Source organism: Phyllopteryx taeniolatus, chromosome 14, assembly GCF_024500385.1.
Source record: "Phyllopteryx taeniolatus isolate TA_2022b chromosome 14, UOR_Ptae_1.2, whole genome shotgun sequence".
Lineage (NCBI taxonomy): Eukaryota > Metazoa > Chordata > Actinopteri > Syngnathiformes > Syngnathidae > Phyllopteryx > Phyllopteryx taeniolatus.
In genome coordinates, this window is record NC_084515.1 from 8,585,512 (window position 1) to 8,610,931 (window position 25,420).

A 25,420-nucleotide genomic window follows, 5' to 3' on the forward strand; every position below is an offset into this window, starting at 1 on the left:
ACTCAGTGAAAGCGTGAGTTTGAATGCTTGTCTCTTCTATGTGTGCCCCGTGATTGACTGACTAGTCCAGAGTGTAGTCTGACCTTCGCCTGAATTCAGCTGGGACAGGCTCCAGCTCACTTAGTATGTTGTAAATGGATGGATATTTCCAACACCAGGCAATGAGAATGAGCAGCAGAAGTGTATGTGGTGCCTGCAGCGCAGTCACATTCCAAGTCACATTCGTGTGCCATGTAAAATGATCCAATTTCACTTAATTGGTCCCAAAATGATTTATTTACACCAAATAATGTCTCATGGTTGGTTCATCTATCTATGCCAGTGACATATAGTGACAAGCAGATCAATTAAATGCTTTTCCACTCGATGTCATGCAGGTACAATTAACCTGTGTATTCATATTCATACAGTATACAGTACAGACTAAACAGTACATACTTTGGTGAGATTTTTGTTTGGTGGCGTGCCGTGAGATTTTTCTTATGTAAAATATGCGACTTGAGCAGTTTTTGTCAGTTGTGGTTGGTTCAAAACAACGTAAGTGGGGGGAGGGGGGAATGAAAACATGAGGCCATTCAGGGAACTCGGAGAGGAACTCTCAGAATTATTTTGCAACGGTCCAGGAAGTTGTGACATCTTTTATTTTTGTCAGGCTCGGCTCCTCCTACCCACCGTTACCTGAAAAATGGAAAATTTTTGTTTGTTTTATTAAGTTGCAACACATATCGCACGAAGCATATTTTACATTGTTCCGTGTTCCGTTTCGAAGTAGCCAAATTGTGTTTTTAAAATAAGGTTTCGATTGTTGACGTAGTTTTTCCCCCCACACGCTCATTCAAACAGCGACACTGAAAAAGCTTTATTGCTTATTTCTTGCTCATTTGTGCTTTATTCGCGTTGTGTTTCTCCTCGGAAAACCGAGTTTGTTTGCAAACAAAAGAAAGCCACGTGGAGAACCTTGCCTACCTGGGAATTGTAGTTTTTAAACAAGGTGAAGAAACGGCGACGGAGTCTAAAATAAACTACATTTCCGACAATGCACCGGTGACACCAGCTGAGTGAGCCCTATGGGGCAGGAACTTTTTTTTCGTGACCAGTATAAATAGCTTGTGTGTTTACAGTTAGCTAGATAGAGGTTTTTGTTTTCGCATCGCAGTGGTATAAAAATGTGCGGGCTGTGCAACAGCCTACTGACTGTCCCGTAATTCCACAAGGGGAGTTATTAAAAATATATTGACACCCTCTTTTTTTAAAGCCCTTTTGTGTTCACTTGGAACCGAGAAAGAAGCTTCATTTGGAAACCTGTTAAAGGTAATTGCTATTTTCTATAACTGAGGGGAATGTAATTTCAAATAACAGCGTGTATCTATGTTATATGTGAATATGTTGACAGCGCTCAGTGTAGGTAAATGAAAGCTTTTTTTTTTTTTTTCAAATGTGTTGTCGAATGCTGACGGTCAGCACGAGACATGTCCCCTTTGTTTACGACGTGCACACGTTTTCCTGGATTTCAATACACTCACCAGCATTTATTCAATATCTATTTTATGACACATTTAACATTTCAAGGCAATCCGTTAAATGCTTTCATATTACAACTGTTTGATTATTTCATTGTTTAATTTTTTTCACAGAACCCAATATCACAAGTGTTAATAAGTAAAGTCGATTTAATTGGCAACGTTAAATTGACAAAATGCTATTGTTTGTTTTGTGATGCATGTAAATTACAGTTTGCTTAATTCCAGAGATGGAAAAAGTACTCACAAGTAGTACAGAAGATGCTAGTGTAAAAAAGACTGGTTAGAGTAGAAGTAGTGATTTAATTCCTGTACTTGAATGAGGAAAGGAAAAAAGTAGGCTTTGAAATGTACTTAAGTATAAAAGTATAACAAATAATTTATACTGTGAATAATATACAACACCCTAACTAACTTGGCACAATGCAAAAAAAACACACAAAAAACACGCACATTTGTACCCAATGTAGTTTCCATCCATCCATTTTCCGAGCCGCTTATCCTCACCAGGGTCGCGGGCTGCTGGAGCCTATCCCAGCTATCTTTGGGCGGGAGGCGGGGTACACCCTGAACTTGTCCCCAGCCAATCGTAGGGCACGTAGAAACAAACAACCATTCTCACTCACATTCACACCTATGGGCAATTTAGAGTCCTCAATCAACCTACCACGCATGTTTTGGGGATGTGGGAGGAAACCGGAGTGCCCGGAGAAAACCCACCCAGGCACGGGGAGAACATGCAAACTCCACACAGGTGGGGCCGGGATTTGAACAGAACTGTGAGGCAGATTTTGATAACCAGTCGTCCAACGTGCCGGCCTATGTAATTTACGTAGTGGTTATACTAAGATGAACAACAACAACAACAAAAAAAGATGTTGCTAAGTAGCATTGGCTTGACTTTGATTCTACTTAAACGTGTTCCCATAGGATTGCTAATGTTGTGAAATGCGTAACAAAAAAAAAAGCTAAATAAGCGAATGATAACAACTTAAAAAACAACAACATATTTGTACGCATTTTTCCAGATTTAACCAAGACACAATCTTTCAATGACGACCTTTTCCTGGGAGTCGTCAAACTCACAAACACTTTTCTTAACTAAGGCCATGGCTGGGGAATAGCTTGCTTCTCCACATCTGTTGCCATCGTTAATATTCCCATGTTGCTGCTGTCCCTGTTTTTTTCCGCCTTTAAAACCCCAAGAGCTCAATCAATCAACACTGACCAGTCGCAGTTGACTTTTACCTCTCTCTCGTTACATCTTTTTTCTTTTATTTATTCATTTTTGTTTTACATCGTGTTGCCACCAGCAGAGGTTGAAAAAAGTAACAAGTCTGTTTAGAGAACATAAAGAGTAGAAAGTACAAATATCTGTTTTCAAATGTAAAAAGTAGTCCAGAAAAATAAATACTCTCTACTTTGGTATTTTCCACCACTGCCGTGGTCACAATGCATAGTCCATATTATTGGCAACTTTAAATTGATATAAAACAAGAATCTTCTATTTCTATTGAGTGTTATAAGGGATATTCCACTTAATTCAGGTGTTATGTGTCACCTGAATTAAGAGAGGAACATTGTGCCCCAACCAGTCCTCTGGTCTCCATGAGGCGCTTGCTTGCATGCTGCTGGCAGGTTTACTTATTTACCTCACACACGTGAAAAGAAGAGATTGACAGTGTTGAACGTGAGCCAAAGTGTAAAAATAACCTGCAATAAATGACCTCACTCCTTCAGCAGTCAATCAGCTGCTTTTTTTAATTTATTTTTTTAATTACGACAAATCATTGCAGGAACTTATATTCAGGTCAAACACAATTCTGACAATCGTGCGGAATTGATCGGTGATTAATTGTGGCTTGACTTGAGGTAAAATGGAGTTAACTACCAAAGCAACCAGCAGAGGTGCTATTAATTACGTAAGTCTTAACTACAGTGGCACCTTGATTTACAAGGTTATTGGTTCAGTGACCAAGATGAACAAGCTTGTAACTCAATTTACTAGTACGGCAAATCAATGTTTCTCATTGAAATGAATTGAAATGTCATTAATCTGTTCCAGAAATTTTACATATGAATACATCCATCCATCCATTTTCTGAGCCGCTTCTCTTCACTAGGGTCGCGGGCGCGCTGGAGCCTATCCCAGCTGTCATCGGGCAGGAGGCGGGATACAACCTGAACTGGTTGCCAGCCAATCGCAGGGCACATACAAACAAACAACCATTCGCACTCACATTCACACCTACGGGCAATTTAGAGTCTCCAATTAATGCATGTTTTTGGGATGTGGGAGGAAACCGGAGTGCCCGGAGAAAACCCACGCAGGCACGGGGAGAACATGCAAACTCCACACAGGCGGGACCGGAGATTGAACCCGTGTCCTCGGAACTGTGAGGCTGACGCTCTAACCAGTCGTCCACCGTGCCGCCCATATGAATACAATACATATTTATTTAATCTGCAGAACGTCCATCCATCCATTTTCTGAGCCGCTTCTCCTCACTAGGGTTTCGGGCGTGCTGGAGCCTATCCCAGCTATCATCGGGCAGGAGGCGGGTTACACCCTGAACCGGTTGCCAGCCAATCGCAGGGCACATACAAATAAACAACCATTTGGACTCACATTCACACCTATGGGCAATTTAGAGTCTCCAATGTATGCATGTTTTTGGGATGTGGGAGGAAACCAGAGTGCCTGGAGAAAACCCACGCAGGCACGGGGAGAACATGCAAACTCCACACAGGCGGGGCCGGGGATTGAACCCCGCACCTCAGAACTGTGAGGCTGACGCTCTAACCAGTCGTCCACCGTGCCGCCCTTCAGAACGTATTTTTTTCAAAAATTTATTTTGGTCCAATTTTCATTTAACTTGTGTGCAATACATCCAGACATCCATGCATCCATCCATTTTCTGAGCTGCTTATCCTCACAAGGGCCGCGGGAGTGCTGGAGCCTAGCTCAGCTATCAACGGGCAGGAGGCGGGGTACACCTGAACTGGTTGCCAGCCAATCGCAGTATCTAAACATTATATAAGTACATTTTTTATTCTTATATTTTAGTTGTGTTGATGTTGAAATAGTGCATAATGTTAAAGTGTACTACAATACGATACTTGAAGAGAGAAGTATTTTTTGAGGGGGTACTTGGTGCAAAAAGTTTGAGAACCACTGCTGTAGATGGAATCTTCAAGGATCAAAATGGACGCCTGTTTTTGACATTGTGCAGCGTCTTAATTGACAGTTAACCTTCTCATTCAAGTATAACCTTTTTTGAGTATCCAAGTTGTGCGCCTGTGTTTTTTCACTGTTAATGACGTGCCATCCTGGCGAGTCTCTGCCCCCGCTGTTTCAAAACAAACCTGACTGACATGTAGGTTGGTCCTTCCAACGGTTGCTCAACCTGTCTCCCGCCTCTTTTAGTCTTCCTCCTCACGGAGGCCATTGTGCTCCGGGGCACAACTGTTTAATGACAGTGATGAGCTCGAGGAAGTGTCAACACACTGATCTCTGTGCAGCTCACATATATTTTATACAGAACAGCCTTTCTTAAGAAAAAAAAAAAGATGATTTGAATATCACTTCACAGACTTGACTGTTTTTTCGGGGGTTTTTTTGGCCTCTGACGTGCGTTCTCTTTGGTTTTTGTCCTTGCGTGCTTTGTTTGCTTTTGGGGAGTGCTGTGTTTTTCTTTTGTTTTTGTTTTTTTACCACTTTGATTCAATCAGGTTGCTATGTACTCTGTATTTCATTAAGCTTAAACAATCATATGTAAACACACAAGAACATTATATGTGTCAGGTTATTCATGTCTTATTTAAATGGATAATGACTCCATGCAGCTATGTGGCTGGGGGCTGCTTCATTTGTGTAAATGTGAAAAATGCTAATTTCCATTGTGGCTTTCCACATTGTGGGTTAGCGTAAAGCAACGTGGTTGCCGTACTGTTGTTGCGTGGGGCCGTAGGCTCAATAAAATATGCCACAGTCTACCATAACGCAGTTGTTCGAGTTTTGTTCTTTCCACATGTTAATACTATATATATTTTAGAGGAGGGAGTAATAAACACCTTAAAGCAAGTACACTGTGTTGTTGGCTAGCTGTTGAACTGAAGTTCCAGTACTGAAAACAAAGTATCGTTTCATTGTTGACCGTAAGCTATCGCTGTAATTTTCAAGTACCGGCATACCATGCAATCCTATGCAGACAGTTTCATGTCTTTTTTCCATGAAAACACACCGTTGTGTATAAACACTTTTTTTTTTTTTATCTTAAGGAAAAGCTGTGTTTTTTACAGCATTAAAAAATTAGGAGATTTCTAAGTGACATCAAATGTGTAACACACATGACACTGATTTCACAAAAGTAGAAATAGACTCATTTAATTAAGAGATAGAAGTTAAAAAAGATTCACTCCTTTCCCAGGCAGCATGGTGGAACAATGGTTAGCATGTCGGCCTCACAGTTTCTAGATTTTGTCTTCCTCTTTCATAAAAAAATATGCATGTTGGGTTAAGTAAAGACTCTAAAATTGTTCATTGACGTGAATGATGGTGCCCTGTAATGGACTTGCAATGAGTCCAGGGTGTACCCCACCATGCGACATAGAAAATGGATGGACTTCTTTCCCACTATGTGAAATTGTGTGCTGTAATGATACATGTTTTTCTACAGGTCATCTTGAGGTACAGAAGTCCCCCTTGAAGGCTGAACCATGGTGTTGATTCTCGGCAGACGGATGAACAGGGAGGTCACTGGCATCAGAGACTCACCGGCTGTCAAACGCAAGGTGCGTTGAAAAGAGTACATGGTCTACATTGTGCACCATTTGTGCTTAGTAAGAAAAGGGCGCACCTTTCACATCAGAAGTTCTCGGGAGACACAAGGACCCCCTCATAATCGTAACTATATGTAGGCTACCCCTAAATGCCACAGGAATTGAAAAACGAGAGAGAGAAAAGTAATAACATTATGAGAATAAAGTCATATTTTTTCATGGAAAAAAAGTCGTAATCTTACAAGAACAAAGATTTATATTTCTATGATGAAGTCGTAATGGTATGATATCAAAGTCAAAGTCATATTTTTAAGTGAAATTCAGAAACACAACTATATTCGGGTAATATTAAGCCTTTTGTTCTGGAAAAAAAACACCTTTTATCTGTAAAAAATAGGACTATACTCCAAATAATATGGCTTTATCTATTCATTGAGGTACAATATGTCAGATTTATGTGATGGTACATCACAATCATTTCAGAGCGTTTAATTGGCCCAAAGCTAAGCTAGGGAGTAGGTGTTGAACGATTTTTTTTGTAGTCAAAGGAAATGTAATGAAAGTCGAGTGCAAGTCAATGAATCGATGACAGTCATTGATATTTTCCCACCACAGTACAGCGGTCCCCAACGTCTTTTTGCGCCACAGACTGGTATCGTTTAGTGTATGGTTTGGGAAAGCCATATTTCGCCGGACGGGTGTAGAAACAAATAAAAACAAATGATTAAAAGTACAAATGCCACTTTACAACACTTGACTTATTAGCATGTTGTAAGACTTCACATTTAAGGCGGGCTCCAAAAAATTAAGCATTTCTCTCCCATTATTTGTAGTTGACTTTTCCTTTTATTATATTTGAGGATAGACTTGATACCAGTCTCATTTTTAGTAAAATATTTTCACGCACTTGTGGCATCCATATGGCGGTGTAGTAAGGATATGGACATCAGTGTTGTAAAGCGACACAAGTGTCGCAATGTTGGTGTGTGTTGTAGCAAACAACTTATTTGGAGCTTCACTTTGCACCACTGCCCTCGTTCCTCACCACCAGTCCCGAGGTAACTCTGGTATGAATCTTTTTAGACTAGTGGTGATCTGAATAACTGAAACTAGCGAGGCTAACCGCTGTTCTCATCCACTATTTCGCTGCTACACAGAGCGTTATACTCTGGGGACGGCGGAAGATGGACGATTCTAAAGTCCTCTGTAAATTGGGGGATTGCAAGACGAGCTGCCAAAAATACATGATTAGCCATTAGACGACTTCAAGTTTTAAATGTTAATGCGGACTAATCAACTAATCAGTTGGCACATTGGTCCCCGCATGTAGCTTTTCACTTTTTAAAACATTAAATGACATCATTTATCACAAGTTATTCTGCTGAACCCCAAGTTACGGCTCTGTGACTCCAGTCTAAGAACCACTGTTTACAATTCTGAAACCAAAACTGTTGTTTCCCCAGGTGTTTGAGGTCGACTCCAAGACGTTACCCAGCCAGGAAGTGTTGGACTTCTGCTCCGGCTCCTCCCACGCTGAGGGCATCCTGCAGGTGTTCAATGAGTTCCGCGACTGCCGCCTGTTCACGGACGTGGTTATCAGCGTGCAGGGCCGAGAGTTCCCCTGCCACCGGGCCGTGCTCTCAGCGTGCTCCTCCTACTTCAGAGCCATGTTCTGTAATGATCACCGTGAGAGCCGCGAGATGCTGGTGGAGATCAATGGCATTCTGGCCGAAGCCATGGAATCCTTCCTCACTTACGTTTACACCGGCCGCGCCAAGATCACCACGGAGAACGTCCAGTTCCTCTTCGAGACCTCCAGTCTCTTCCAGATCGCCACATTACGTGATGCTTGTGCAAAGTTCCTGGAGGACCAGCTAGACCCGTGCAACTGCCTGGGCATCCATCGCTTCGCAGATGCTCACTCTCTCAAGCAGCTCGCCAGCCGCTGCCGCAGCTACGCTCTGGCCTATTTCTCCGAGGTGGCTCAGCACGAGGAGTTCCTCGACCTCCGGAGGGAAGAGCTAGAAGAGTACATCGACAGTGACGAGCTGTCCATCGGTAAAGAGGAGGTGGTGTTTGAGGCCGTGATGCGCTGGGTGTACCACAGTGTGGAGCAACGTAAACCAATGCTGAAGGCCCTGCTGCACCATGTGCGTCTACCGCTTTTGCACCCCAACTACTTTGTCCAGACAGTGGAGGGAGACCAGCTCATCCAGAATGCTCCAGAGTGCTACCATCTTCTCCACGAGGCAAGGCGCTACCACGTACTTGGAAACGAGATGATGTCACCCAGGACCAGGCCACGCAGGTAATGTTTGCCTTGCCGTTATTGCTTATGTGAGGTAAAACCGGTTTGCACAGGGAAACACAAGCTAGAGCAGACGTAGGGATTGGCATTTGACTAAATGGCCTTCATCAACTATAAGAAAAATAAACAGATCAATGAATGGATTTATTCTTTGTTTATATAGTGGCACAGTCGTGCTCACCATTATTGTCACCCATGAAGTTTAAGTACCGTAATTTGACCTCAAAATTCTGGAAAACCCTTCTACCTATGTATAATGCATTTTTACAATGCATGATTTTGCTTCTACCCATATGATCAAAACATGAAGTATTATATGTATTTTGTTAGTTTTTTTTCAAAGAATTATTCTGAAGTGAAGCACTTTATAATGGCCAGCAATAAGTCCTGCTCTCAGTCCCATTGAAAATCTTTGGGGGGAGCCGAAATCTGCCATTGGGGAAAAGAACCCTGCAAATGTTCAAGAGCTTGACCAAATTGCAAAGGAAGAGTGGGAGAAAATACCACCCGAGGAGTGCATAAAGCTTATAGATTTATACAAGAAATGTTTGGAGGCTGTCATCACTGCCAAAGGGTATGCAACCAAATATTAAGGAGGGGTGCCTATATTGCTGCACATGCCATTTTATGTTTTTATTTTTGTCTTTGATACAATATCTCAGTTTAAAATAAAAAATAAAAAACAATATTCTTTATTAAATGAATTTGGACCTCCAATTAAAAGATCCTGATGATATAGGTTTGGTACATTTCCATTTATTTCTGAAGATGTTATACAGGTTATGCAAAAAAAGAAGGTGTGCAAATAATGGTGAGCAGGGCTATACATCCCAGCCCCCCTTTCCTCTGGTGTTCCCCAAGGTTCTATCCCCCTGTCCCCTTTAGTTCATGATGTATCTCATCCCCCTTGTTCTAGTGCTATGTGAATGACACCCAGCTTTATGTACATTGTTCTAACGGAGCCTTTAAATAAAAATACAATATTAGTTTTAACAATCGATTAATTGATTATTTTTCCCACCCCTATTCAGAAATCATTCTAGTATGTGTCCTTAACAGAATACTAAACAGCTGATCAAAGTAGTACTTGTTTTTTTAAATCCTTTATTATTTTATGACTTTTACACACTCAGACATTGTTTGATGTCTCAAAAGTAAATAGTGGTTCCATTTTGTTCTTAAGAAGAAAGAAGAAAACGTGTTTTTTTGTAGCCAGAGATAATAACTTCAACATGGTGCTCCTGGCAGTGTGCTTGAACTTAATATACAGAATGTGCTTGTGTTGTTTTTTTTTGTGTGTGCTGTTTTTTTTGTGTGTGCAAGACAAAGTGACAGGGAGTGTTACTGTGCCAAGTACAGTATGTCTGTGTTTTGTAGCGTCTTTCCAAATAGAAATGGCTAAGAAAGAAGCAGGGCATGTTGGTACACAGAATCAGTAGCTGGAGGAAAACAAACGTGACGCAACAAACGACCAGAGAGAAATGTTGGGTCGTGTTTTCATACCTGCGGTAATATTAACCTTGCTTGATTGTGCCATATTTGTTTTTCATTTAAGTTTGTCTGATAGGACAAAGCCTGGTGCTGAGTGAAGTCTCATTAATGAAATTTAAAACGGAGCACATGGTGGGCACCTGTACAGCACGCAGCAGCTGTTCCATTGAGCTGGATGACCTGCTGTAACGGCTCATGTTTTGAAGTCGTTGAAGCTGCGTGGTGTGTATTTTAGCTGTATTATGTCCGTAACCAGGCAGGTTTGTTCTGAGCGGGAAGCCAAGCAAGCAATTGTTCCCCTTTTGCAGTTTGCCCTGGGGGGATCAATTCTCCTCTGCTCAAAATAGTTGATTGATTCTCTCCCTCTGCGGGTGCGCTCTTGGGCAGCTAACAGAACATGCAGAGAACATCACGTGAGCAAATTATTATTAATAACACCAACCATGTCTGGCCTAGACTGTCTCATACATGTATACAATACATGCACGGGGGAATCAACAGTAATCTGCCTGAGCTACCTTCTATCACATCACACACATTTATGGCAGTTCACAACAAAGAGAAACAGGATTTCTCCAACCAGCAATTTGGAATTATGTGATCATGGAAATGGAGCTCAACTCTTGTTCCAAGTTTTGTTTTTGTTGCGGCTGAGATTGATAGAAACCCTTGTAAATGAACTTTGCCTCGGAGATAAGTAAAGCTACTCTTGGACAAACATCACCTCTGTCTTTCCTGTCATAATCCCTCAAAATCTCTGTGTGAATGTGTGTGTGTTTACATATGATTGTTTTAAGCTTAAATCAGCTTTAAAACAGGATGACATTTTTCAAATTCCAATTCAATTGTTTATTAATGTAGGACATTCCTTCACTCGGCATCCACAAAATTAGGTACATCTGCGCAATCTTTACCAAGACCTGGATCAATATGTTGTTTAAAGTCCCTGTAAAGTGAAAATTATTGTCTTCTAAATTTCAGATGCCACAGAGAAGTGTTGTTAACAACCCTGCCAAATTTGAATGATGAAAAAATAATGGCAAGTATATAAAATGAGGCTTGGTGAAGAATCACACCCTGGCCTCTGCTCTCAAACGTGAAACCAGGTCCTGATGAAAAATGGATGCTACTTTGTTCAACATCTTTCTTATGCATACACATCGTTACATGTTTGAGCTGCGGAAATATATCTCCTTAAAGCCTCTGGTGACTGGAATATATCCCTCCACAACGTGTGAGGTGCTACCCACCAGCTAACTCACGCGCTAAAAGGCTTCCAGGGCTCCTCCGGGGCTCTTGTGGGGTGCTTCTCAGCAGATAGCCGGCCAGTGGTCTCATCCGTGGCGTCACTTACTCGCTTGGGAATTTAGATAAGACAACACCAAGCTGTTCTGTAAATTGTGGCATCCAAGGAAGACGTCTTTTACACGTAGCAAGCTCGCTAACTGCACACTGTAGTAGTGGACATGGGCCTGAAAACAATAGTTACCATTAAGTAACTCGCAATTGCGCCGGATAACCACTGATGCGAATGGAGGCATTCAAGTTCTTATATAATTGGGAAGAGAGCATCACCCAAGTGCGTTACTGGGCGCCATTTTAGCCACAGTCCAAAAAAATCAGGAAAACTGACATGGTTAATCTCCCCAACCTACACTGTTCTCATTCTTTGCACATGCTTTAACAATTATCTTCAAACATGTATCATGTATTTAGAAACCAATCTCTTTAAAATGCATTTTACTGGGTCTTTAAGACACAATATTTTTGTCCAAATCAGTCTTCCACACTATCCAGCTCACAATATCAACCTTGACTTCTTATAGCTTTGTTATAACCCCACTAGAGACTTGGCAGAGAGCCTTCATATCATTTTTCTTTATTCATGTAACAACATGAGTAAAATATTTGTTTTAAACTGTTCTTTGCCAGGAATCCTTTGTGTTGATATACGACCAGTCTTCCCACTTTGGCAAAGCTGTATGCTCTGCTGAGCGCCTGTCAAGTTATTTTTATAAGGGCAGAATTATTGATTCAGCTCTCTTATGGGTCCTATTAAATTGTCTTTATTATTTCAACTTATTTACCTTCCTGTATCCCGCAACCTCTGTGTCCTGTTTCTAGGTCGACTGGCTACTCTGAGGTGATTGTGGTGGTGGGTGGTTGTGAGAGAGTGGGGGGTTTCAACTTGCCCTACACCGAGTGCTACGATCCAGTGACGGGAGAGTGGAAGTCGCTGGCCAAGCTGCCCGAGTTCACCAAGTCAGAGTACGCCGTGTGTGCCCTTCGCAATGACATTCTAGTGTCAGGTAAGAGCCTGTTGCACTGAATCTTCTCTCGACAAGGGTGGAGTTGTAGGGGCGGTGTTCTTGGACCTCAGGAAAGCTTTTGATACAGTAAATCACTCTGTTCTTCTTACCAAGCTCTCAAAATTTAACTTCTCTCGCAAAGCTGTGAGCTGGATTGAATCATATCTGCATGACCGAACACAATCTGTATCAGTTAACAACTGCAGATCAGAGTCTCTTAGGCTAACCTCTGGCGTCCCTCAGGAATCAATATTGGGCCCCCTTTTATTTAGTCTTTATATCAACGATTTGCCCACTGTTTGCTCTGAAGCAGAGTGCATAATGTATGCAGACGACACAGTTTTCTTTGTTCATGGTCGCTCCAAAGATACTGTTGCTGCTAAACTCACTAATACAATGTCCTGTGTCACAACTTGGTTGCAGGAGTGCTGTCTACAGCTAAACGTTTCTAAAACTGTAGGCATGTATTTCACTAAAACAAATAGAGTATCACCTGACCCCGACATACTTGTTAATGGAGAAAAAATGCAAATTGTCAGCCAATATAAATATCTTGGGTTAATAATAGATTCACAGCTTTCCTTTAAAGCCCATATTGACAAATTGTGTAAAAATATCAAATTAAACCTCGCAAATTTTCGTGCAATTCGGAATAAAATGTCAACTGAAGCTGCAAAAATTTACCTGCATTCGATGATTCTTAGTCACTTTAACTATTGCATAACCAGTTGGTCCCAGGCTGGTCAGAATGCAAAAAAAACCATTGGAAGTTTTGTACAAACAAGTAATTAAAGTGATGGATAAAAAACCAAGGCACTATCATCACTGTGCAATTTAAAAAAATACAGTCTTTTAAACTGGGACCGTCTTCACATATTTGCAGATTTAAATTTGATTTATAAAGTACTGCATGATTTGGCCCCAGCTCCTCTGGCTGAGTTCATCAGCCAAAGAAACAGCTCTGAGCGTGTCACTCGAGGCCCTGTCAGAGGTGACTGTCTCATTCCTCTGCGCAGGAGCACTTTCAGTAAGTCAGCCTGGTCAGTGAGGAGCGCTGGTGAGTGGAACTCAGTACCTAAGGAGGTTAAACTGCTTACAACATACAAGGCCTTCACAAAAAAACTGAAAATGTGGCTAGTTAACACCTATAGCTGCCAACACTAAAAGACAAGTATGTTATGTTGTCTTTTTGTTATGATAAAAAAAATTATGGTTTTATTCTCTCTTAATAGTATAGTTTGATTATGTATCCTGTATTATATTGTCTTGTAGATGTATTTTACTGCTTTTTTACATCATGGCCAGGGGACTACAGATGAAAACTAGCCTTCTGGCTAATTCTGGCTTTTTTAACCATGTGTACTTCATTTGTTTTATGAAATTGCATTGTCCCCTTTCAAAAATAAACTGAAACTGAAACTGAAACCATCAAATTAGTGTCATAAAATATTTATATGAGTCTATGGGCACATATAGACAAACAACCAAAGAGGAGAAGCGGCAGTAAAACGGGCCAAAATCCAGATGTCAGAGGGTGAGGCAGGACAACAGGCAGTTGCAAACTTGCTGTGGTTTATCCAAATGGGAGAGTGTAGAAATAAGTCTTAAATTGAGATTTAAACATTTCTACAGAGGTAGCCCCTCTTAATTTCCGTGGGTAAGGCATTCCAGAGTACTGGAGCCTGAAAAAAAAAAAAAGAAACAAAAAATTATCCACCTACATTTTTCTTTTTATGTAGTATTTTTTAAATTATGGTTAAATATCATAGATCATTGTACAACTTAAAATGTAACCAAAATCATTATGGGCTTATGTTCCACATGAAAGAGTTACCACTTTGTCTCATAAAGGGACATCCTTTTACTTGTTTTTTCTTCCACAATATTTCATCATACTTCAACATAAATGAAATACTCTGGGTGTTCATTTTGTGCCGGTGAATCCTGCTTGCTCAGTGACAATGACTACCTTCTGTCCAAGCTTATTTTTATCCTCACAGCCCACTTGAATTGAAGGAAAATTTGAGCACAACATCTGCAGGCACACGCCACACTTTGGTCACTGGCCTGCTTCCTTCTCTCGTTGCCAGTCGGTCACCATCTTTCCCATCAGTCTGCTAGCTATCGGATGGCATCTGTATGATATTTGTATATATTTGATATCACTTACTGATTGAGTTTTATTTGCTGTGGATGTTGGGCTTTTGGATCCTCGCCTTGTAAAGAATGGTGACGCCTAGATCAGCTCATTACATCATTCATTTTTACTTTTAAGCCAAACTTTCAGTGTTTAAAGTTCAATGTTTTTCTAGTTCCGTGTTTTTAGACAGTGGCTATGGAGGTGAAAAGTTGTTTTCTTCCAGGAATAAGCTGTTTTAAATGTGCCTTGAAGCACGGGTTGTGCTGAAACATGCCCAGCCAGCATAAGCTGGAAACACATTGGACAAAAAACAGCAGCAGCAGTTGGGTGAGGAAAAAAAAGAAGGCGGGAGGAAAACATGGTCTTTTCTTTAGCCGAGTGTGTGTCGTGTTTAAGGTTTTTTTTTTTTAATTTATTTTTTTATTAGCTGACTGAGCCAAGTTCCTCACGCGTGCGCGATCTATCTACTCTCAAGAACCCGCCTGGAAAAGTCAACATACCCCTCCCCCTTTGTCCATCTAAAGGACACACATACATACACGCTTTCGTTGACCCATTTTCATCATTGTTTTCCAGCTTTGTTATTGTATTTCCAACTTCACTCAAGTTCCTACCCTCTTCCACTCTGCCTGTATGCCCCTTGGGGGGACTCCAGTTCATCCTGCACAGCTGCAGTAAGCTCTGGTCTTAAATAGAATGTGGCCCCAAATGTTTATCCAGAACCAGTCATACTTCGTGTTCCAGGACAACATTTCTTGACATCAACTGCCACACTTCAAACCCACCACCACCCTTAATCACCACTACACTTTATCAGACTTTATCAAGTGTGACCACATTAAATATTTGTCCGCTTTAATATACATTTGCATATCACCGTTGCATAGCTCACAGGTGGCCTTACACTTACCTCCTGAGGCAACAGGAATTGTCTGCATTCTGAACTAATAATATTTAGAGTAAAAGCTACAATAACTGTCTGTCAGAATTACTGTATATTTGAATATTTAAAGTAAAAGCTCCCATAACTGTCAGCGTTATAAATCATCACTCAAGGTTGCTGTGCAATAGTTAAGAGCAGCGATTACCAGCGGTGGTCCTCCCCATGAGAGTTGGCTGGATGACACCAAATGAATTTTTAATGAGGAAAAAGCACCATGCCGTGCCTACAGATTATAGCACTTTTTCAAAACAGTTTTCCAAGATTACAAGGTTGCCTTTGTGGTGGTACATCCTCCAATGGCCTCGTGACTTTTCTGCAAATTCCTGAAGCTTTCAGGGCAACAGACTGTCTGGATCTTTGACTTTGTTGCGACTTTCGGCTTGTTCCATCAAGGGGGCACAGCGGATACAGTAATTAAGCACAGATACATGTTCTGACTCGCTTCCTTTGCGAACTTCTGTGTCACCAAAAACATGTGTGAATGTGAATACGAATAGTTGTTTGTCCATATGTGTCCTGTGATTGCCTAGCTACCAATCCAGCGTGTACCCAGCCACTTGCCCAAAATAATTCCATAGCTCCAGCTCACCTGCGATTTACTTTATGGCCAATTTACTGTTGTCTGTATTTTGTCTCTGCTACAGGTGGTCGCATCAACAGCAGGGATGTGTGGATGTATAACTCGCAGCTCAACCTTTGGATCCGAGTGGCTTCATTAAATAAAGGCCGCTGGAGACACAAGATGGGTGTCCTGCTGGGCAAGGTGAGCTTGGCCATTTTGAGTCTTTAACGTGCTTGTGTTGTATTGACAAATTGGGATTATTTACCAATGTTAGTGTAATCCCTGTTTGTGGTGACTTTTTAGTGTGGAACTGTGTGTAATATCTGGTCCGAGCTTTGAGGTAACACACAAATAAAAGTCCAGTATTCACATAATGAATCATAGTTTCAAATGGAGTTATTGTTAACCCGAGCAAACAACCCTGCTGGTAAATTAATAAAAGATTCTCCAGGACTTTCAAACTACTTTTAAAGTCCCAGTCAGGCCCAAGAGACATCCTGTATATATGTGTTGCACATACTATCTTAACCTGCAGACATAAAAGAATTTGGTTTTTAACATACCGTTGTCTTGCCATGTGATTGACAGTAATGATCTTGTCATTGCTCTTCAACCGCAAAAAGGAAGTTACTCTAAATTCCGGTCACTTGTGTCAATAACCTGCATTTTGCTTATCAGTCATGTTGGACAATGAGGGCGTCTTGTCACAAGGAGCGACACTATGTCATCATTTAATTGTGTTTGTGTTCACCATTAATGTCCAGCTACACTTGCGATATTAAAAAGGAATTTACTCTAAAATTCTGCCACATAGAGCCACTGGTATTAAACCCAAAGTTAGAACATTTTACATGCTGTACCACTCACTACATAAGTGTGTTTGACTTGAAAATCCTTACACAAGACCGGCTTAATTTGCTTTAAGAAAAAAAAGTTCACTGTAGAAGTTATCAAACCCAAAAGTTACGAAGTCTAAAAGACGGCTTCCCTCAACCCATAGCTGAGATCAGCTCGATGTCCACTACATCAATGATTCCCGACCACTGGCACATTGTGGCACATGAGTGTATAATGTATATAATGTGTATAATATCCTTGTTTATCTATGGTAGTGTATCATGTAATGTATCCTTGTTTATCTATGGCAGTGATATATAGTGACAGGCAGAACAAGTAAATGCTTTTACATTTGATGGCAGATGGTGTATCCAACTGTTGTTATTCATACAAAAGAAAGATTTCATCCTGAATAAGTAAATTGAGACCATCTTTCTCAAAAGTAGATATATCTTTGGTGACACTTTTGTTTGGGGGTGCCACGGTGGACGACTGGTTAGCACATCCACCTCAGGGTTCTGAGCACGGGGTTCAAATCCGGCCTTGCCTGTGTGGAGTTTGCATGTTCTCCCCGTGCCTGCGTGGGTTTTCTCCGGGTACTCCGGTTCCCTCCCACATCCCAGAAACATGCACGGTAGGTTAAATGAAGACTCTTAATTGTCCCTATGTACGAATGTGAGTGCGACTGGTTGTTTGTTTATACTGTATGTGCCCTGCGATTGGCTGGAAAACAGTTCAGGGTCGACACCAAATTTTTATGCAAAGCAAGACTGGTCAAGAATTATGCATTATTATGAATCCTGTACCAAAAAAAATACTAAAAAATCTCATCAGGCATAGGTATTGGCAACTACAGTACATGTTCTCACTGATTTCAGTCTTACTTTAACTCATACAATAAGTGTAAAACATTTTGACTGAATCGTGACATGTGACCTGCTGCCCTGGTCACCCTCCTCTGCTCCAGCTCTGCTCGCTGCGCTATTTACAGTCTGTATTGCACGGCCAGGTGGACATTCCTGTTTAAGGGCACCACAAGTTTCTTGGATATGTGCCTGCAAGTTGCATTGTAGCTAGCCCCCTATCATGTGTCTGCATTTCGAGGTTTGCATACATATACATAATTGTAGCGCTTTACTTCAACCTAATAAAAGGAAATTAGAAACAACTTGGATGTCCTGTTGTGCCTTAAATTATTCTCGAACTGGCTACACAGCATTTGTGGTTGTAAAAAAGATAATGCAGAAAAAAATGGTTGGCCACTGGTATTGCAACTCATGAGAGGTTCTAATTATCTGGAAAAGAGAACAGCAATTGATCGGCATGGTTAAAACATGCAGAACTAAATAGAGGCTTGGATTCAGCCTTACACGTTTTGTGTTTGTCTCCCTAAGTATGTACAAGTTCACACACTTGTTTACTGCATAGACCAAGGTACCATTTTAAGGCCTTTGTTTTTTCCCTCCCCATATACAAAGACTTTGACATGGTTTTCATCTTTAGCCATTGTGCATTAATCCTTTTATTATTTTGGGGGCTGTCTCGTGCTAGTAAACAGTCCGGTAAACAGCTGATTGGTCACGTTGCTGTAAAAGTTAGTGATTAACTCAAAAGACGGTTGTGCTGATTTACAGAATATTTGATTGAGTGGTACTACCACCACGCAGTTGTTTACTCATTCTAAATAAATTTGTGTGCTAAAAGGGTGTACTAGCGCAGCCTGTCTTATTTACTTACACCAAACATGATACAGTGACACAGTTATAGTGTTCACATATACTAATACGCATGTAAATTTCTTGGAGACACATTCCTTTTACTCCCAGAGGAGGTTCATGTCTCTTGTCTACTTCCTGTGTCTGTCGTGCATGTGTTGCTTTTTGCATGAATTTTATTCTTTCCCCCCCCCCCTCTTTTTATGAGTGAAATCGTTTCTCTAAACATTTTTACACTGTACATTGCATCTTGTAATTCAAATGATCTTTAATCTTTCTGTCTTCAGTGCTATTTTGTTTGTGTGCAAGTTCATTTTCCTAACGTTTTTAACACTGCTGCTTGTAATATTTACTTCTGTTCATTTAAACAATTATACTTTTCTAAATGTTCAGTAATCTTTATGGTTGGTGGTTCCCAAATACAGTGTGATTCAGTTCCTTGTCAGTCATTTCCCCATTCTTGTTTCAATTTTCTTATGTAATTTCCCATTTGAGCTACAGCACAGATGCTCATGTAATATGAACAAGAAAATAAGTGTGTTGGAGACAACAAGCCTGTAAAATGCATTTTGAGGTCTTTTTAATGTTGTTGGAGAAATGCACTTTCCAGTCCAGTACAGAAGCTAGTATTATAATATTAATACAGACCTCACATTTACTGTATTTAACCCTTCTTCTCAACGGAAGTGCACTCACACACAAACACACCTCTGTCCTGTCCATGATCCCTTGTTAAGTTGCACAAAAATAGGTCTTGTCCCTGACACGTCAGTGCTCGGTGACAGCTGTTCTCATCTGTCACTGTCGATTCTTTTATGATACTCTATTTGTTTGTATCTGTCCCTCCATTCATCACACCTGCTACATTGCTATTTTCATAAACAAAAAAATAAAAACCACACAACAGGTTCTGTGATCATTTATGTCATTAGTCATGCTAGATCTCTTGTTCCAATTCATTTGGTATGCCTACACAATTCAATAAAAGATCTGTATGTAAATATCTACCACTTCTAAAATAATAATGCTTAGTTGACACTACCAGAGAAGGATTAGGTTGTTAACTAATTCACTGCCATGGACACTGTAATGACTGAAAGATCCCTGTAGATGAGGGAAATGCATTGCTTTCGATTTGAGATCAGCATAGCTATTGATTGGAAGTTAAAGATTAGGCAGTTAATCCCTGCTTGTCACGTCAATTATAAAGGAGTAAAATGCCAACAAGGTGGAAAGTGGACAGGCACGTCACACTTGGACAGAGCATGTCTATCGGTCATTTTGATATAATTTGATCAATAACGGTAAAGACACTTAAAAATATATATATATTTTTGCCATTTTTGTTTGCCGCCTTGGTTATACAGTATATGGTTAAATGCCTCCAATGCTGAATTACAAGGGTTAGTCAATAACAATAGCCTATGGGCCGGAGTTTACAGACGTCAGTCAGAGGTTATGTGTTTAGAAGCAGTACGTCATTTCTTTCCCTTCTCTGCACCAGATAGACTGGTTCTCTTTGTCCTGATGTACAATCACATGTTCACCTTTATAATTAGATGAGCTGTTTACCGTTTAATGTTGGAAAAAAACACGTATGCGCTGTCTCTAAAGCTTTTGGTACATAACTGATGATCTATCTGTGTGTATTACAGGTCTATGCTGTGGGTGGCTACGATGGCCAGAGCCGCCTGAGCAGTGTGGAGTGTTATGACTCCTTCTCAAACCGCTGGACAGAGGTGGCGCCCTTGAAGGAAGCGGTCAGCTCTCCAGCCGTCGCTAGCTGTGCCGGCAAGCTCTTTGTCATTGGAGGAGGGCCCGATGACAATACCTGTTCAGACAAGGTGGGAAACAGATGTCTTCCTGCCTCAAACACACACTCTTAGACAAATAGTGATGACAGCTGTGGTGCCTTTTTATCACAGCTATCCTATTTTGTAATTATATCTTTGAGAGCAGCAATGTGCTGGGTAGACTTGTAGTTGGTCCCCTGGACAGGAACTCTATACTGTAACTGAAAAAGATGATATTACTTGAAAGGTTCATATCTCTATTACTAGGCCCCAGTTTGGGGGTTCTGGTTCATTGATAAAGTGTTGAGTTCCACTGTGTGCAATTCTCAAATTTAACTAATCTAAGCAGTTATCATATATTTGTATCATATATCTGGTAAAGTAAATCATTTATTTAACAATAGTGGTGCCTTGAGATACAAGCTTAATTGGTTCCGTTACCATGCTGGTAACTCAAAGCACTTGTTTCTCAAACCATTTTTCCCCACTGAAATGAATGGAAATTCCATTCATCTGTTCCAACCTCCCCACTTAACCCAACAAAAATATGCATGGTGTTTTTCAATAAGAAAATATAACCCTATAATATTGTCCTTTATAAAAACATAAGTAATGACTATCAGTGCCAAAAACGTATTTATACGTCCATTACAATCCAAACGTTCACTGCCAAAGACAGATTTTTACGTCGTTTGTTATTTTCCCCAGAGGAATGGGTTGCAAAAAAATAATAAACATGTTGAGAATATAAATAAGAATAAGTTAGAATAAGATGTAGTAAAAGGAGTAAAACATGAGTGAAGGGCAGTTGGGGTCATAAGTATCAATTTGTGGTCAATTTGTGAGTTTAGCATCGCAATGGCATTTGGAAAAAAAATATTTTTTTAGAACTACCTTTACCCAGAGGAGCTCTGTAGTGCCTCCTGGACTGCAGAAGCTCAAACTGACAGGACAGAGGATGAGAGCTGTCTGCCAGGATTTTCTGAGCTTTCTGCCTCGTTCCGCCAATGCAAATGTGGGCCAGAGGTTTTGGGTTTTTTTCCCCCCACGATGTTACTTGCGATTTTAACAATTTTGCTTTGCTTGGCCTCACAGTTAGGACTCAAGTGACCAAACCGAGCATAGAGGTAAAATGTTAAAACACTTTCAAAATGTGTAGAATACACAAGCTCTAAAATTTGCAGACTGACACCAAGACAGTCAATACATTGTGCAGGTGTCCAGATTTGTTCATATTTTTTCCATCTAATACTGTATTTACATTGATTGTCCCAGGTCCAGTGCTATGATCCAGAGACAGACACTTGGTTGCTCCGAGCCAACATCCCCATCGCCAAGCGCTGCATCACCGCCGTGTCACTCAACAACCTTGTGTATGTGTGCGGCGGTCTAACCAGGTCCATCTTCTGCTACGACCCTGTGGAGGACTACTGGATGCATGTGGTGCACACATTTGCAAAGCAGGTAGGATGTTTTTTAGTTTAATTAGAGTTGCAAAAATGTTGTTTACCCTGAAGGCAGTTGCGGGCCGTGCATTTGCTGCCTGGGTCTCTCCTGCCTGTAGGTAATTGCTGTGTTTCTGCGTGTAGGAGAGCTGTGGCATGTCCGTGTGTAACGGTAAGATCTTCATCCTGGGCGGCCGGGGCGAAAACGGCGAAGCGACAGACACCATCATGTGTTACGACCCGGCGACGGGCATCATCACAGGGGTGGCTGCTATGCCACGGTGCATCTCCTACCACGGTTGCGTTACCGTACATCGCTTCAACGACAAGTACCACAGGCCATGACCAAAAACATGCATGCACTTACAGTGTATGAGCGCACAAACACAAACACACACTTCATTACATCATACGCGTCATTCAGTGTATTTATTTTCTCACAGTATCATGTAGCAGCACTCATTGCGGTGCTGTGAACATTTATCTTTCATAGTGGAAATGCTCTCTATTTGATCTGATTAATGGCACAACAGAACAAAGGCAAAGTAAAAAAAAAAAAAAAAAAAAAAAAAAAGTCAATATGTCGAATATGCATCATTTTGCCCATTTTAATAGCAGGTTTCCTAAAAAAAAAAGTCCAAAGAACATTCTTTAGGCAGGGATGTCCAAACTTTTTCCTCGAAGGGCCGCATACAGAAAAACGGAATGATGCAAGGGCCACTTTGAAATTCTTTATTAAACACGCTAAATCTGATCAATCAAGCAATTATATATTGTAGTTACTTTGAAAAACTGCTATCTCACAGCTTTCTATTAAAGTTAATGGGGAAAATAATTTGGGATTTTACAGGATTTGGGAGTTTTTGCCTCTGAAACAGAATTATCTGTAAAAATGTATAGAAATTTTGTTGCTATTGTTTTAGTTAACAATTTAATATTATTATTATTATTAGTAGTAGTAGTTGTTGCACCCATGGGGAATGTGGGTGTTGCAAGGTCCCCCACCCCCTTTTCTTTTTTTGAGGAAAAAAAAGTTTTGCAGTCGTTTTAAAAAATCTTTTTTAGTATATGCGGCGGGAAAAATGGCTCCTGGGCTGTAGTTTGGGCCCCTCTGTCCTAAGTAATGCCACCTCAATTTTTAATATACAGGGTGTCTCAAACTTTACTTGAGACTTCCTTTATTCTATTTAGCAGTAGTGCAATGTATGTGATCCATGGAAAGTTTCTCGAAGGGAATATGTTCTTGATAAACCACACAGAAAATGCTGAACTTTTAAAACAGGCGTTTGGGAAAAAACAAGAAAAGGGATGATGCTTTTACTGACCAACTTCAGGTTGTCGAGCATCTTCCACTTGGAGTCTTTGTTGATGCTGTGTTCTAGTGCAGACCTCCAGATAAACTTTCCTTGACTTTGCGCGAATACCTGCTCTAGAAGGTCAGTGTTTTCCATCAGTGGTGGTGGTATTAGCAGGCTAGCCACTGTGTATTTTATCAAGAACAGATCCTGTTTTGAGTCATTTGCCATGGATAGCATAAATTGTACTATACGTTGGAGCAGTGTGACCATGGCCAAAAAGCTCTTCAAACTAGCACTGAACTGCAGTTCAGCCAAAAACTTATTGCCAGGTGGTAATTTTTTCAACACTGCTCCAATATCAGTATGCTTACAAATACTACAAAGCATAAGCTGTCAAATGCTGATGGCCTCACATCTGTCCAAATGATTGCTGAATTTTTTTGTTTTTTTTTGACTGAGATAAGCAGCTATGTCAGACAATAATAATGGTAATTTTGTTTCGAATGCAGTTTTCATTTGAGAATCTCAAAGTGCTACAGAGTAAGACAAAACAAACAAAAAATGACCAAAGACAGTTAAGTAAAACAGACAGACACTTGATTAAAAATGAACACGATATGTATAATTTAGTAATGATAGAAAACAAAAACAGAATACATCAAATTACGGCTACACTATTAACTTCCCTTTTTTGATAATTATGTTAAGCACCTTCACTTCCTTTTTGTGCATTTCCCTTTGCCTCTTCCGTTTACATTCATATTTCTTTTTAAGCCTTATTTTCTTACATTATCATGCATATTATTCTCATTACTGGTATTTTTATTTTAAGAAATATAAGTTATAAGTGTGTGTGTGTTTTTAAATTACATTTTTTTTTTTTTACAAAGTTCTTATGTACACTTTTAGCAAAGTACATCTTTTTCATATCATTGTTTAATAGTGTTTCGGGCATGTGGGTATTTTTCATTTGTATTGAGAGGCATTTTTGGAGATCAGACTCACAGATCTAGAGTCTGCTTTGAATATGTGGTGTGCCTGTACAGATATGATCAATGTATGCATGACTTTTACGACGTAGTTTGGATGGTGTCAGCGACTGCATGGTCACTCAATGTTAGCTAATGCTGCTTGCACCTTTGATTTAAAAGACACCTGATGTAACTCGGGTTAACCGTAGATACCTCCGTGTGTGTGTGTATGTGGGCTTGCGAGTCGGGTGAGGAGGTGTTTGAAGCACTAGCCCTTAGTTAAAGTCAGTAAAATTTTTTTTTTTTTTTTTTTTTTTTTTTTACAATAGGTGTTGATAGACAAGATGTTGCTGTGAACTTTTATTTTAATTTTATTTTTTGTATTTAAATGTAACTTTTTTTTTCCTGTAACTGAGAGCCCCAATTGTGCACTTTGACAGAAACCTGTCAAGTAGGTAATAGTGGATGGAATTTTTCTTTTATTTTATTATTTTTTTTTTTTACTGTATCAGTAAATGTTACTTGCTTTCACGTGAAACATGGAGATTGCGTAGGGTGCCTCTATTTGGCCGCAGAATGCCACGGTTCAGATACGACAACAAAGACACAAGAGGGCAAAGTTCAGAGAGAGGACTTAAAAGTATGATAAAGATGTTAGAGCTATTTTTTTTTCTATTCAACAATCAGAAAACATAATCCATCAGTTTTTATCAAAAAGGGGCCTGAATCACACAGGCCAACAAGCCAGTCAGAAATCAGTAGAGAAGAAGAGGCTGGTAGTGAGAATAAGTGTATGTGTGTCTGGGATTTCACCAAGTATTTACTCAATAGGGATACATGTCCTCTAATGTTAATTTGTTTTCCATTTGAATTCTTTTCTATTTACAGACTTTGATACGTTTGCTTTAATAAGATAGAAGTTTATTTTGTGTTTGCATTTTGTTGTGGGATTGTCTGTTTTTTGACCCCATGTGCAAAAAGTATCAAGATTGAGCTTTTTAAAAAAAAAATGATTTCAGCATGAATGGAGGCAGAAATGAACTTGGGTTTGTGGATTTGATTCTGATGTCATCCTGTGTGTGACAATGTGCCTTTAAAAGAATAAACCAGCAGGGGAATATTGATTTTCTTTTTATATGAACCTTTACAAATGTATGTGTGATGTTATACTTTAAGATGCTGTTCATGAGGATGCAAGAAAATGTTTTTCTGTTCACTTGTGTACAATAAATAAAGTATTTTTCTTTCTGTACCAAATAGTCTACTTTCTTTTTACTGTTATTGTTACAAAAAAATACATCTTCTA

The 25,420-nt window shown here is 40.1% G+C and overlaps 1 protein-coding gene across 1 annotated transcript; it reads left to right on the plus strand.

Annotated features, from left to right (window-relative positions):
• The first annotated feature begins 1,121 nt into the window (after nucleotides 1-1,121).
• Nucleotides 1,122-25,371, plus strand: klhl24a (kelch-like family member 24a). Its single transcript, XM_061796911.1, has 8 exons — nucleotides 1,122-1,311; nucleotides 6,200-6,314; nucleotides 7,766-8,610; nucleotides 12,226-12,410; nucleotides 16,138-16,256; nucleotides 20,263-20,451; nucleotides 21,676-21,864; nucleotides 21,990-25,371. Exons 2-8 carry the CDS (start codon nucleotides 6,240-6,242, stop codon nucleotides 22,188-22,190), a joined length of 1,803 nt encoding a protein of 600 aa, XP_061652895.1. The 5' UTR covers nucleotides 1,122-1,311; nucleotides 6,200-6,239; the 3' UTR covers nucleotides 22,191-25,371.
• The last annotated feature ends 49 nt before the right edge of the window (nucleotides 25,372-25,420 follow it).

What these genes read in the sequence shown, in the direction of transcription:
- klhl24a (XM_061796911.1), top strand. Translation starts at nt 6,240, where the DNA reads ATGGTGTTGATTCTCGGCAGACGGATGAACAGGGAGGTCACTGGCATC. An exon ending in CACCGGCTGTCAAACGCAAG is followed by an intron (nt 6,315 to 7,765) that starts GTGCGTTGAAAA and finishes TTGTTTCCCCAG; the next exon opens with GTGTTTGAGGTCGACTCCAA. An exon ending in CAATGACATTCTAGTGTCAG is followed by an intron (nt 12,411 to 16,137) that starts GTAAGAGCCTGT and finishes TCTCTGCTACAG; the next exon opens with GTGGTCGCATCAACAGCAGG.